This window comes from Halyomorpha halys, unplaced genomic scaffold (assembly GCF_000696795.3).
Source record: "Halyomorpha halys isolate HHAL.00 unplaced genomic scaffold, Hhal_1.1 Scaffold194.1, whole genome shotgun sequence".
In the NCBI taxonomy this organism is placed as follows: domain Eukaryota; kingdom Metazoa; phylum Arthropoda; class Insecta; order Hemiptera; family Pentatomidae; genus Halyomorpha; species Halyomorpha halys.
Window position 1 is genome coordinate 1,772,345 of NW_027108392.1, and position 14,857 is coordinate 1,787,201.

Sequence of the window (14,857 nt, forward strand, 5' to 3'; positions counted from 1 at the left end):
AATGTGTTATTCCTTAATTAAGGCGTGTTCCACTACATTTATGTGAGGAATGTTTAAAATTGCATTTTTCTAATTTTAAATTTTTCCAATTTCTAATTTTTCAACATTATTGAATCAATGTAGAATTTCATTAATGTATTGACTTTTGACGGATATATTGTAATGATAATATTGATACATGTGGTGTATATACCACGTTTCATTATATTAACCATGTAAGAAACTCTTTAATTTACAAGATATATTTTGGTTTAAAATAAATTCCAACAACCAGAGAAGTAAAAAGATCTAGAGTTATCCTTTTTAGTAATCAACCTATTCCAACCAGACTAGGAGGGTCGAGTCTTCACTCCATGGGTCCGCCACGAAATAAAAATCAATCCGCACAGGCCGAAATGGAACCGGCGCTGCTACAGGTTTGAGTTTACTAAGGTAACTAAGAACACCTCACCACACTCGGCTTCAATATTCTCTCCGTGTCACATCTACTTCGGTTAATCAAGAATTAATGAAATTTTCATGGATTGTGTTGGTTTGTATCTAGATGGTCCTATATCATTTTCATCAAATTCTGTAAGCTACACTCTCTTGTGAACACATTTTCCATGCTCTTATGAACACAGCTCTTCCAATCCTAAGATGGTGATGCTATATGAGTTTAAAAAGATGCTAGTAGACATTTTATATAACTCCTACATGCCATCTATCCTTATATTTCTTTCTCAAAAGACAATTTACTAACCTTGAAATTTAGGTAATTTAATTGTGTTATTCGTTATGTAGAAATTGTGAGCAAGCATACTGACCAAGTTAATACACTGTTTTAGTTAATTATCGGCTGTATTCGTTCTTATTGTATTTTATTGATTTCGCGATTTAAATGTTGTTTCTTATTGGTAACATTACATTTAATAATGTTCAGTCCAATAAATTCTCAGTAAATTTAAATAGTTTTGAAAGTTGAGAGCCCGTTTCTCATTTTCTGATTGTCAAGTTGGATAGATTCAGGTAGGTTTCAGTATTTTATTGTATTTTTTGTGACATCTGGAAGATCAGGAACTGGTGGCCTCTGAACTTTGCCATTGTGTGTAACTTTCGATATAATGTGAATGTAAATGGATTAGTCTAACAGTCTTAGTAGGTTGGTACCAAAGTGTGTGTCAATAAAATGATTTAATGGAAATTTTTTAGCATGAAATCTACTGATTAAGATTTTTCGCTAAATATACGTCATCATTGTTATTTCATTTAACCCATCATTCAACCAGAAGATGAATTTGGTGTTTATCGAAAAACTCCTTGATTTGATTTGATATTATCGTTTTTGTTGACCAGAATTGTCTTAGACCGTTTGACGTCAGTGCTGTAAAGAAGATGGGGCAAGATACTAACGCCTTCCATCACTGACTAATCATGAACGATAAGCGGACACGTTGTCTTGATTCGTACATTTCGGACACAAAGGCAGCTTGGCGTAGCTTTTAACGATAATATTCGACTATAGATCATGCAAACGGATCGACAAACTCGAGTGATCCAGCATCATTTACTTCTGGAAGATGACTCTATACCAATTTTGAAGGCTGTTGTTATCAGAATTAAAACTACTGAGATCCAAAACACTACTGTGTTATGATAATTTGGGGACGTGGGGGTTGGGGCGCAGGTTCGGAACTTGGTGGGTTCGATTCCCACCTGAGGCAGTTAAACATTAATTTATCGGCGGTCCCGAAGAATGAATCTTGACACTCCCACCTTGGTTAGTACGCGGCGGCAACCTAGGTAGCCGTAAGGGTTTGGTAAAAAGGACCACTAGGCCCACTTGCCGGACTTGTTCCTCCCACCAAATACCAGTACCAGTATGATAATCTGCATTTTTACCTTACACTAAACTAATGTCTTGGCATTGGTTTGCTAGTGTTGTCTTTGCTCTCTGTCCTTTTTGTTTCCATTTGTGCCTCAGAACACCACGAACGAATGTTTTTCTCTATTTTCGAAGAAATTGATATAAGGGAATGAAAGCCCGAGACAGTTAGTATACATAATTGAATAAAACATTTATTATTTTAAAAAAGTGGTTGTTTTCTTCTATATTTGTTGTTTACAACATGGTTCAATTAATATTCTTATGGAGACTCTAATATCAGCATTGAATTCATACGTAAAGCTTTTAGTTACGGCCTATATTCCAAGGTTCTGTAAAGTTTGAGGATGTTCTATTTTTATGAACTTAATATACATTTGAATAGTTGGCAAATCCACTACATTTCGTTTTGCATCAAAGCTCCCATCATGAACCTGAGCAATCATCATGTGTTGTTTATCTCTAATGACGATAGAAATTTGTCTTGCTATAAATACTGGATTAAGTAGTGCTCTATTACTTATTTATTAATCTTATATGAATTATTAGAAATATGCCTATACCTCTTTATTATTCGAGTGGAACCCGTTGGATTTTTACGAAGGAAAACTGCGATTCTGTGGATCCCTTCATTGTAAACTATGTAATGTTGTTAGCTGGCTGTTTACCTTCAAACTGCGCTGTTTAGTTGTATGACGTCAGAAATCCAAGATGGCTGCCAAATGTGACCTCTACTCATTGCATTAGGAATAACTCCTTCCCGAGTGCTCATACATAACATGTGCTTGAATCTAAGAACAATTTCTTTCCTATCTTCTATCGTTTAACATAAGTTTTTTTTTTTTTGTTATGTTATATTGATTTTATTTCTGACGCTTTTTTATTGATCTACATTCAATCCATGAACTATTTATTATCTTTTTTATATGAATAAATGTAGTAAATGGTTTACTATATTTATTGCTCTTATATTTAATTTAATATTGGCAACATACCATGTGGCAGTGGGTAAGATTGTATTTCTGCCATGTGGGATGTGAATCGGCCAATACGGAGTCCAGCAAAAAGGTGCTATTTAGGTTCTGTTTTACAATGAAGTAAAAATTAATTCCATTATTCTTATATTGATTGACCGTGTGTAAAGATGAAAGGAATATGGTCCGGGTGCGGTCAAGAAAAACTCAAATAGTAGAAATATACTATTTTAATGAGCCAACGTTTCGCCCCACGTTGCAGGGCTTCTTCAGGGCTATTTTGACGGCAGTCAAAACTTAAATGACCATTTGACTAATGGTCTGATATAATGACGTTGGCTCATTAAAATAGTATATTTCTACTATTTGAGTTTTTCTTGACCGCAGCCCTGAAGAAGCTCTGCAACATGGGGCGAAACATTGGCTCATTAAAATAGTATATTTCTACTATTTGAGTTTTTCTTGACCGCACCCGGACCATATTCCTTTCATTATTCTTATAGTTTGTACTTGGTACTATATTGCCGACTAGTACAATGCTAACATAGACTTCTACAATCATTAATAGTCGTCCTTATAATGAAACAAAAAGTATTAGTGATATATATATATATATATATCATGTATATCGCGATTAGTGATATGAAGTGGTGGATATACATGAAAAAATTAACCCAAAAAGAAAAGTTGCCCACAAAAGCATCACTATATTAATAGCTTGGAGGGAGTAAGCTACATGGAAAAGTGAAGCCCAAAAAGCGTGCCTTGTGATGAACTATAGAGGTGTTTCAGAATAGGAGCAAACCACCTACTTTCGTTTCAGTTCGAATTAAAATGTCGGATATTCTTATTAATCTGAGCGTAAAGTTCTGTGGGTGCGGCCCACTCCTCACTTGTTGGCTTCACTTTTACTTTGAAGGTGAGTAAGGTATACCACCCCACAGTTTGATAGTGTTTGCTAAGATTAGTGATCCAAATCTGCCTTCATCATTTTCTTAGGTTGGGAATTGAAAGAGAAAAACAACCATCATGTTTCTGTTATGTGTATGCTATGCTACTTACATAAGCTTACGTGTGCTCTTGGTTTGTAAACAAAACAAAATGTACTCTACCTAGTAAGTGTTATTCCAACAATGTAAACTGCATTGCAGTTATTTGTATTTAAATACTTATTAATTATACATTAAATTATATATCAATAATTAAATATTGTTTTTATTATGTATTTATATATTTTACTGCATTGTACGTATTTGTATGCGCGTGTATGGAAGAGACGAAAAAATGTTTCTAACTATGATAAAGATATGAATTATTGAAGGACTTAGTGATAATAATTTGTTTTAAAAATAATAATTTAGTTTCAGTAATTTATGTTTCTTATATAAATACAATTAAAATATAATCTATCCTTGTACTATGATTATGTATTTATTATAATTATAATTATGATTGTTAATTATCATTTTATTATTAAAGCTATGAGTAATAAACAGCATGATTGTTATTTTTTATCCCGTAATCAATAACTAATTAATATTAATTTATATCGAATATCCAGAACGAACATTAGATTATTAGAAAAGTTTCCCTATATAGAAGCCCCCCACATGTTGGGGATGACACCTATCCCTCCCGTTACGACGTCCGAGTTGATGATAGGGATCCAATTTTCAATATTCCAGACAAAATAATTTCATTCTCAATGTTTGTTGTATACTAAACCAATGGTGATACATTCATTGCTAAATAACTCACAAAACGGTAGTCTATATGAAAAGAATGATAAGGACTAGTTGCGTTCTTCGTATGAGCCGAAGATAATGCTCTAAGTTTATTTCGCCTGTGAGCACTCTGGAAGGAGATATTCGTAATGTGATGAGTTTATGATATATATTGTAGATGTGTTGGACTTATGACGCCATACAAAAATCTAAATGCATTTTGTCCAGATATGATTTTATCTTTCAGAAACATCTTGATCTGGGAAAAAAAATTGGACGAAATTCACTTTACCAGGGAACGCAATAAACTTAAGTGCTCTGCTGTTCAGTAACAAGAAGCAATATGTAAAACATTTTATATTTTGACTTTATGTCAACCCAACTCAAGTTTAAGTATCCATAATTGTTTTCGTGTTTGTCATCTTAATTACCTGGTTGGAAATCATATAGCGTAATTATGAAAAGACCAAAAATTCAATTATAAACAATCTTACTAATTCTTGTTCCCTCTGAGCTATTAACCTCGCGGTGAATGTAATCAATTTTGTTTTCGTTTTCTGCTATATGTTATGTGTCTTAACGATGTAAGAGAAGTTATGTAATTTGCTTACTTTATAATAAATATTTTGTCTAGTTGGTGTTTGAAAGCTGATCATTAAATTAGTTTAAGAAAATATTCCATTGAATAGTTTCGACAATGTGAGGCCCAAGCTTTAGTTTACTAGCAACCCATGTTTTGATACTTCTATCTAAATTTGAGACATTCGGTCGTACAAAATGCGATAAAGCCGACCAGAAGCTGCGTGACTGAGTTCACTTTTCGGTATGTTGAAAATCCATCATTTCCGCCAGAGCCTCGCTAATCTTTCCTTCCTCGTCCTTAATCCTCCCAAGCTTCCACACTCAAGGTGAGTTTTCGATGGACGGAGCCTCTCAACCGTTTGGCTTGCTCATGTGTGCCGGGCTATATCATCTTAGAGGAACCATTGCAATATCTTGGCGTTACTAGTTGTGAAGAAAGTTACTCTGTTTTTATATTTGATCAATTTTCTTGTAGTATGTGTATATAATAGTTTATTTCATGTATTTTATTTTTTTCAATAAATATAAACTTCTACTGTATCAGTTTTAAATAAATCTTTACTTTTAAGAATCTAAGTGTTTTTCTTATTGAAATATTTTCCATTGCCACGGTTTTCTCCGAGAAGGGATCCTGATATTTTAATTTACCGTGCTCTTAACATGACCTTTCCAGTCGTCGTGGTTCCTTCTCTTCAAACGTATTTTTCAGTGGAGGTCACGCATTTCTTTTGTATGTTTTTTTTTCCGGTTTGCTGCATGCAGCAGTTTCACATCTTTGTTGATTCTGTCTATCCATATAGTTTTTGGCCTCCCACGTGATCTCTTGGCAACTTTACTGGCATTCATTGTTGTGTAGAAGCGTCCCAATGGATTGCTTCGGCCCACATGTCCCGCCCATCTTAACCTCGTTGCCTTCTTATCATGAGATATTGACTGGTCAATCTCTGCAAGTAGTTCACAGTTTGTTCTTCTCCCCATGTATTATTAAGGCTCTGATCCCAGATCGCTTATGTAATTGTACTTTCCCTTCAAATCTCACGATACTGCTTTCTAGGGTACCTGTTAGAGCCCCAATATGCAGTACGTTATTTTACAATATATATACAAAGTCAGGGTCGTTACCATATTAAGATAGTCCAAATTTCCGAGGTTTCGTTTTCGTTATAAGTTCTTTTTTAAGGGATAGGGTTATTATTAGCCCTACGCTCAACCCCCAACCTGGAGGACCAGGAGTGTTAGACACAGGGGTCGCTCATCCGCCATTCCTTTCCCATTTAAGAGTACCCATTTAATGAGACTGGATGGACCAAGCGTTTCGCCTTTGTGCTACTCCTCTGCTTCTTTTGTATGTAGTCGTCCAAATTCTCCATTTATAAGAAAATTCTTATACTCGTAGAATTCTACTTTGAACTTACTACTACAATGGCTATGGCCGACTTGCATACCTTATATTATTTTCTAGAGTTCCTGAACTCTTAATATTATTAGTTGCAAAACTGACACGTCTTCAGTTTATTTTTTCACTTCTTTTTCTAAGATTTACATTTCTTTTTGGGGGTTAATTACGTATTCTGACCATATCCTGCTTTATTCTAGTAGTGGTACATCTGACAATAAAAATAAAGAGATAAGAATAATGCTTCTTAATAAAAGGGGAAAGTAAAATTAATAACAAAAAATAATGATATTGGTACACTTACTTAAAGCAAACAATTGTCCTCTAATGGTAAAAAGAAACAAGTTAATTTGAAAAAAAAGACGAAAGAAGAAAAGAGAAAAAAAAAAGAAATGAAATGAGTAGTAATAATAATAATGATAATAAGTAAAATAGAGGTATTGTGAATATGAATTAATTATATATTTATTAAAATTTATAACAGAATGTCCTGCAACAGTCTGGGCTTCAGTCTTCGGGTTGAGGTTGGGTTTCTCAGGCTGTAGGTCACTGCTCCTTTAACTGTCGGCAACTGGGAGTGGAACTTCATGAACCGTTTTTTGATGTAATCTTCTATTGACTCCATCTGTAATTCGTGATGCAATTGACTATTTCATATGAACCAAGGAGCATTAACTGCGATTCTTAGGACTTAATGTTGAAAAGATTGTTGTTTTTTCCTTTTCGTAAAGGATGCCGCTCCCCAGACTTCACAGCCGTACTTTTAATAAATTAAAGCATTTCCTCCACCTTCGAATTCAATAATTAGCACTAGTTTAACCTGGTAGAAGTCTCCTACTCTTTTGTTCCTTAAGATTTGTCACATATCTTATGGTAGACGACTTTAGATTTTTTTATATAATAGATGTGATGATAAAAATCTTCACGATTACTTTCAATGCAATTTTAAATTGAAATTGTAAAGTGTAGCTCTTTCATCAGAGATTGAAAAATCCAGATTTCGTAAAAGATCTAAAACCTTTTTGCTTCGGTTCATGACTTTAAAAATAAGAAACGCAGGTATCCAGGTGAGCGAAATGCTCAAATGAGTAAAACAAAGATGTTACGTTTGGAGTGTACTGACGAAAGAAATGCACAGTCTTACTGTTGCGAAGAGATCAAAGCAAAACTGATTTGAACATATGTGGGGAAGTAAAAAGGGGGGAAGAACGCCTCCGAACTGCCAGTATTGCAACAACAATTTGACAATTAGCCATATTTTCCAAGAGTGCCCATATTTCACAACACACCTCACTAGCTTAGGACTAAACCCAGATATTTTAAAAATACCCGGAGACGATGATAAAACTATAGAATTAGTGTTTCAGTTTTTTAAATCAAAAGGTTTACTGACAAAAATGTAACATTGAACGGGAAAAAAATAATAGTAAATAAATAATCATCAAATAAAAAAAAATTAAACAAATATAAGCAAAATTAAATAAGGTATTAATGGCGTTGATGGGCAATGATGTTTTGTGACACTAAACAAAAACAAACAAACAAGATGGAGTAACATAAACAAACGGAATAACAAGTATGTGGATACCAGCGTTTGCTTCTTTTGTTTACCAAGCATTTGTACAAGTCTTGGATTTGTGGCGTGCTAAAAATGTAGATCCAGCTTAACGGTTTGCTTGAAATCATTTCGTCCGGTCACATCCAGTCTACCTCCAGAGGTCCACGATAATTTGGGACTCGTTTGAGTTGACGTGTGACTGACAAGACTGGAGCGCACTACATATTTGCATCGCGTCAGTGACCGCATATTACATTGCATACTATTCTAGCCCAGAATACGCGTGTATCTTATTCAATTTTATTTGTCAATGAATAATTTATTCGATTTTTCTAAATTTTACATATCCCGGTGGTGGTAATATTGTTTCAATGTTTTTAATACCTTTATCACTATTTTTATTTAATAATCAAGACTCAAAATTTGTTTATCAGCTGTTTCTGAAAATCATTTATCAACTGACTTGCCCAATTATATTTTAGTGCATGTTGGGTGCTATAATAGTTGTATCACTTAAACGTTTCCTTAGAATCCTGAAATCATTCAATCCTGAGAATATCGATATTATTGGATAATAATACTAAAAGGTTGATTGACCAGGCCGCCATCAGCTGAAAAAACTCGTCCCGGGATAAAGTACTCCAGCGGACCCTCTCCCACTCAATATTTCATGTGTTTTATTTTCGTCAATAATACCTTTAAACAACTAAAATAATGTAACAAAGTAAGAGAATATATAGCATGAAATAAAAGTAAACTAGGGTGTGGCTATATGTATGATTATGTGAAAATTTGAAAGATGGACAAAGTAAATTATGTTCATTTTCATATTAGAATCTGTTTATATAACATGAAGTGATACTATATATCTGATATATCCTCTATACACTTATGTATATACATTGTACCTAAACCAGTAGAACCTGTTACCGTCATCATTAATGTAACCAGAAGACGATTTTATTTGGACATAATGAATTTAATAATCATTTGAAATGCCATTAACTGTAACTAAATAAACATTTGTGCCTATGGTATCGGAATGCCTGTTTAATAGAAACTACTATGCTGAGGATTGTGACGATCTTATTGCTCTGTGCACCGTTAAGTTGAAGTTCACTGTACTTTATTATTATATCGCAAATATGATAAGTTACTTAGACCATTAGATAGAGCATTTACCAAGCCCAAAGAAAAAGAGTGTGGTCACTGTCGTTTATTAGCGAGTTTGCTTAAGAATAAGATCTTTTTTGATATGTGTAGCTCTTCTTGATTTAAGCCTAGTTCCTCCGGCTGACAGAGCCACGAATTCGTATTAGAGTATACTCCATAAGTTCTGAATGCAACGATCAGCAACGTTCCAGATGGCGCAAGGGGACAAGGGAAAGGTTAGTTCCGTTTCTTGCCGTAAGAAGCGTTATTGAGTTTCATTGATTATTGTTACGGAATTGTTATATACTTCAAGATCAAACATCGAAACGAGTTTGTATCAGATAATGGAAACAAAAGGTTCCTCACTTTCAGCACCTTCGAATGAAATGATCTCTCAGTTTCTCTTGTAAAATCTTATTCATGAATCTAAGGATTCTTAATTGCCTACTTTTTAATATATCCATGTTAGAAAACTCACCGTTTTTAAATATACATAAATGTTAAAGTATGGTCCTGTTATTTTTAAGCACTAATGACAAATTTAAGTGGTAAACGCCTTATCCGTTTCTCATCTCAATTTAATCCTAGCGGATACATATTTGTGTTCAGGATAACATATAGGGTGCGCTAGTGCAGACGTTTCCTAACAGCTGTTTCCATTGCTGTAACGTTTAACAATGGTATTTATATCTTTTGCGTTATTATGTTTCCTCCCAATTTATTTATTTCTATCGTTATTCTATGTATGCTCCCATTGAGTTGCACCGTAAGAGGTTATGTTGCTTACTGATAACTACCCTGTGTTAGTGTTAACAACTAACACTACTACATACTTTAGTGATAGGTTCTTTTTGGGTTATATTATTTGCTTACATTACTAAGTTTTTTATTTATTTTTAAATGTTATTGAAAAATTTTTATTAAAAGAGTAAATTTTATAGCTGTATGAGTTTATTTGAGAAATATTTATACAATTTAATGCTAAATTGTTTCTGTTTCTTGATTTTGTTAACAAAACTATACGGAAAAATAAGCAGGGTTCTTAAATATAAAACTAATTTATTGATTACAATTACCTACAATATTGATTAAATTAATTCATTATTATATGGTGTCTAGAAATGTTTTAGTTTTACTTGATTAGAACTGTTCATTTTTATTTCATATATGTTGGTAGTTCTGTTAATGATCAATATTGAAAAATAAGATACAATGTTAATTTTCATTAATTATTATACATACCATTGTAAAATAAAAAAAAAATCCTTATGCTTTAAAAATTAACATCTGCCTCCCCAGATTTTCATTGCATTACAAATACTGAAATAAATGTCAGATTAGTAATTCAATTATAACAAACCAGTTCGGTTTTATTTTGATTATTTTAATAAAAAAAATATACCCAAAGATTAATTAATGGAAATAATACTATGGCTGATATCTTAATAAAATTCTGTTCATCTCCATCTCATTCCACTAAAGTGGAATAGTGATGTTCTCTGCTCAGAGGTACTAGGTCTAGTCCCGACCACATAGAACAATGATCCATTTATGGAAATTGAAATAAGACCAGGAATGAACTATTAAATACTTTTCCAACAAACTTCTCCAATATTAAATACTTCATTAAGGCATTTGCTAAAACAAATTAAATAACCCAATGGTGCACTATCAAACTAACTATAATATATAGATATATACCCTTGTAAGGTTTTCTGTAGCCATAGAGGTGATGTATCTCAAGAAGGTTTTAATTCTTTATTTTAGGTTGTAATAGTCATCAATGCCTAGCAGCCATCTGAGGATGGAGGAAGCTACATCCATCATTGCTTCAAAATCCATCAGTGATGGATTCGAGCGACCAGATATTGATGAATTAGATGATTTTGTTTTACAAATAGATGAAAATGAGATAAATAATGAAATCAAAGAAAATGGGCTAGTAGAAGGTAAGGTTTCTGTAATTGTTTTATTACTTAACTGAATAATTGTTAAACCACGCCAGTTCTTTCTCATTTGGTTGAATCATTAATGATCGTGTTCAATTTTATTAATTTGAATTTGTAAGTTTATATTTTTATAAATTAGAAAATACAGAAGCAGGCCTGTTCAAAGTTGTTTTATGGCTGCTGTCATTGTATAAAATTATACTAAACCAGATATATTTGATAGAAAAATAGTCAACTGTTATTAATTGAGGAGTGTTGACATTGCAACCAGATTGTAATAAGTGTATTAATATTATTTTTTAGATGTTGCCAATGATGTCTTTAAAAAAAATGAAAACAATGAGGAGAAAACTATCATGCCATTAAAAGCACTCATTGAGACTGAAGATCCATTGAAGTGCAGAACCAATAGTGAGCCAGAAAATGGGGTAGATAAAAATTCTTGTGATGTAAAAGATAGAGATCAGTCCCATGTCACATCAAATATTAATGGCTTAAGTAGTGAGCAAAATGTTGAAATGGAAGCTGAAACAGAAAGCCAAAATGATTCTGAGACATCCTTAAAAATTAATTCAAGTGTCACAACAAATATTAATGGCTTAAGTAAAATGCAAGATGTTGAAATGGAAGCCGTAACAGAAAGTCAAAATAATTCTGATACAGATTTAAAAACTGGTACAAGTATCAGTACAGTTTCTAAAAAAAACGATACTGAAAATATTACTATGGATCAAAAAATGATGGAATCCAGCAATGTAGCAGTATCTATTGAAGCTGCAAAAGAAGAAAATAAAACATCATTGGCTAGTAGTGACTTTACTGAAGAAAATGGAGTGTCTAATTTGAGTGAATCAGCAGAAGCATGGCCTGAAAAAATCAGAGACAGAACAAATGAATTTGCCAGTGAAAATTTGGAATCAGTTGATAAAGAACTTGATTCTCTTCTAAGTGTGGACTTTGAGATTTCGAATAAGCAGTCTAAGAATATTTCTGAACCAATGGAAGTCGATCCTCCCCCAAACGAACTACCTGTGATGAATATTTCCACCATTGAACATTCCCCTTCAGTTTTATTAGAACTACAAAATCAAGATGATAAAATGGATTCTCATTCAGATTCAAATGATCACAACACTGCTCCAGATTCTCCTACTATTACAATGCATTCTCCTCAGACTTTAAACGAACTGGATGAAAATTCAAGTAGCAGTGATGGATTCTTAAAAGAAAAAACTGTTAAAGGATTTTCCAACGTAAACACTGAAGGTGGAGAAAATGAAACATTGAAGGAAGAGTATATTTACCATAAAGTAAAACATATCCAAATCAGTGCACAATCTAATGTCTTGAAGGGTAAGTTTAAATAATGATTTTCAATGCTTGATAGTTGCCTAAAATCTATCTCCTATTCGAATTGCTTTTTCTGGTTGTGGTGCATGTTGTTTATTAATCTGTTTTTCATTTTTTTTTTCTTTTTTTTTTAATTTTCCATTCTTTTCATATAGTGCTTTCTTTCATGCAAATACATATTTTTGTATTATTTTAATTCTTTTCCATACATATTTCTTTTTTAAACACATTGGATGTGACAGTCAAATCAAATCGGGATTCTGGATTTTTTTTTATTTGGAAGTACCTAATTAAATTGTGAGATTGTTAGGTACTAAAAGTAGACCACATTCATGTTTATAGATACATTTAGCAATTTGTTGCTTATGAAGTTAATGTGAATTGTGCATAATACACATTTAAAAAACCTACTCTACTACAACCCATGACGGGTTAGGACACCAGGTCAGTACTTGGTTAGGAAACACCGTTTCTTGACCAATGGTACAATAAAAGGACATTTGTCTTTTTTTCCCCCCTTATCTAGACATTTCTGACATTATCTACGGGTAACTAACCTATTCAAACCATGGTGGGGGTCATTTTCATTTTATAGGACCCCCACAAAATTGAAGTCAACCCCTCAGGCCAGATTCGAAGCAGTGCCACTTCAGTCAGTTAGGTAGACGTTTAACTCCCTTGGTTATAAACAGCCCCATGGCTAACATTCATGCTTAACTGCCAGATTCATTCCCCAGACCAATGAAGGACTGGGCACCCAGTTTATGAGACAGGCTTTGCCTCTGAAGGGACTCCCATTGCTACAGTCAATCTATGACTGATATAACAAAATAAATAAATTATTTGACATGGCCAGGTTTTAAACCCGGATCCTAGAGTGAGGAATCGATAATGTTACCTGCTGAGCTACCTCATTATAGATTATTCACATAAACGAAGCTAATGTGTTCTGCCTAGCTCTGGCAAAAACGTTTGTTCTTCCATTAGGAAAAACATTAGAGAAACTTTAAAGGAGTATAGGTTTTGGTTTTTTTCATCTGTAACTGTTGATCATTTTTTATTGGTGTAAACCGAAATTGATTCAAGTCAATTTTGGTGATAAAAGTGTTGCTAAAACTACAAGACTTAACATAAAGATTAATCACCATCCACAAAAAGCAATATAGTACGATCTAAAACTTTTTTTGGGACACCTGTAAAGTTTTGAAAATAATTGGAGACAGTTTACTTCTGACATAAATATATTCATTTGGGTTGGATGATTTTTATTTTCCCCCCCCCCCCCCCCGTTATCGTGTACAGCGAAAAACTTCCTTCTAGTATAAAAAGTAAAATGTATTACAATTTTTTTTTTTAATCTCCAGGAGCACAATGCTTCTGTACTTCCTGATATACTTTTTTGATAATTGGTAAGATACTTGAACAGGTATGTATTAAATAGCTATTGGTATAAACTGGTATAAAAGAGTTTTGTCATATAGTGTCACTATCCTGTATGGAGCTTAGTCTCATCAATAAGCCTTCACCAGGAGGCTCTATCCAGCACAGTTCCCCTTCAATCACAGACGTTCTGGCACTGTATCTACTCATTGTAGTCGGAGACAATACTCTTCCTCTGACACGATTCAAATTTTTTTCCTGGAGATTTTTAGCAGGATCCTCCATCAGTTAATTCTCATCTAGGTTCAATGATCTTAGGTCCACCTAACATTTTGTGTACTTTCTTGTTGAGATGTCTTCTTCATTAACCATTTAAATCAGTTGTTCCTTAAATTCTATTCAGTAACACTCTTTCAAAGACGCTTAATGTTTTTCCCTTTTCCTTACCATGGTCTATGTTTCGGAGTCCTATGTGAGCCCAAGCCTTAACAGGGTCTTCTATAACATAGTTTTTGTTCATCTGAAAATGATCGGATGTTTCTGAAGTCCACAATAGCAGCTGTTGGCATTAATATTTTTTTTCTTCATCTCCAATAATATGCGTTATATAAACACAAAAATGTAATGTGGTTTATAACACGACTAATGTAACATAATGGGTTATATAAATATAACACAATATGAGATAATCCTAGAGTCCAACTAGAACCATTTAACAATGGTTTTCAGATAATTCAAAATATTCTCTTATTGAAATTTGTAAGGACCTATTTCTATAACTTCCTGGATCCCATTGTTGGAGATTAACCTTTCCTCATGCATTTAGTTTTTCTTCATTAATGCATAGACCTATCTCCTGCCTGCCACCTTCATCAATGATAAGAGTACTTCTTTCAATGGTGGGAATGAAGAGTGACAATGTTTAGAT

General features: G+C 33.3%; 1 protein-coding gene across 6 annotated transcripts in view; it reads left to right on the plus strand.

Annotated features, from left to right (window-relative positions):
* Positions 1–14,857, plus strand: part of LOC106679319 (activating transcription factor 7-interacting protein 2) — a 57,336-nt gene that overhangs the window by 22,452 nt on the left and 20,027 nt on the right. For all 6 annotated transcript variants that reach the window (XM_014418412.3, XM_014418415.3, XM_014418416.3 and 3 more), the window contains 2 exons: positions 11,018–11,199; positions 11,503–12,552. In XM_014418412.3, the coding sequence (XP_014273898.1) occupies positions 11,034–11,199; positions 11,503–12,552 (1,216 nt within the window). In that variant the 5' untranslated portion in view covers positions 11,018–11,033. The remainder of the gene's footprint in view (positions 1–11,017; positions 11,200–11,502; positions 12,553–14,857) is intronic.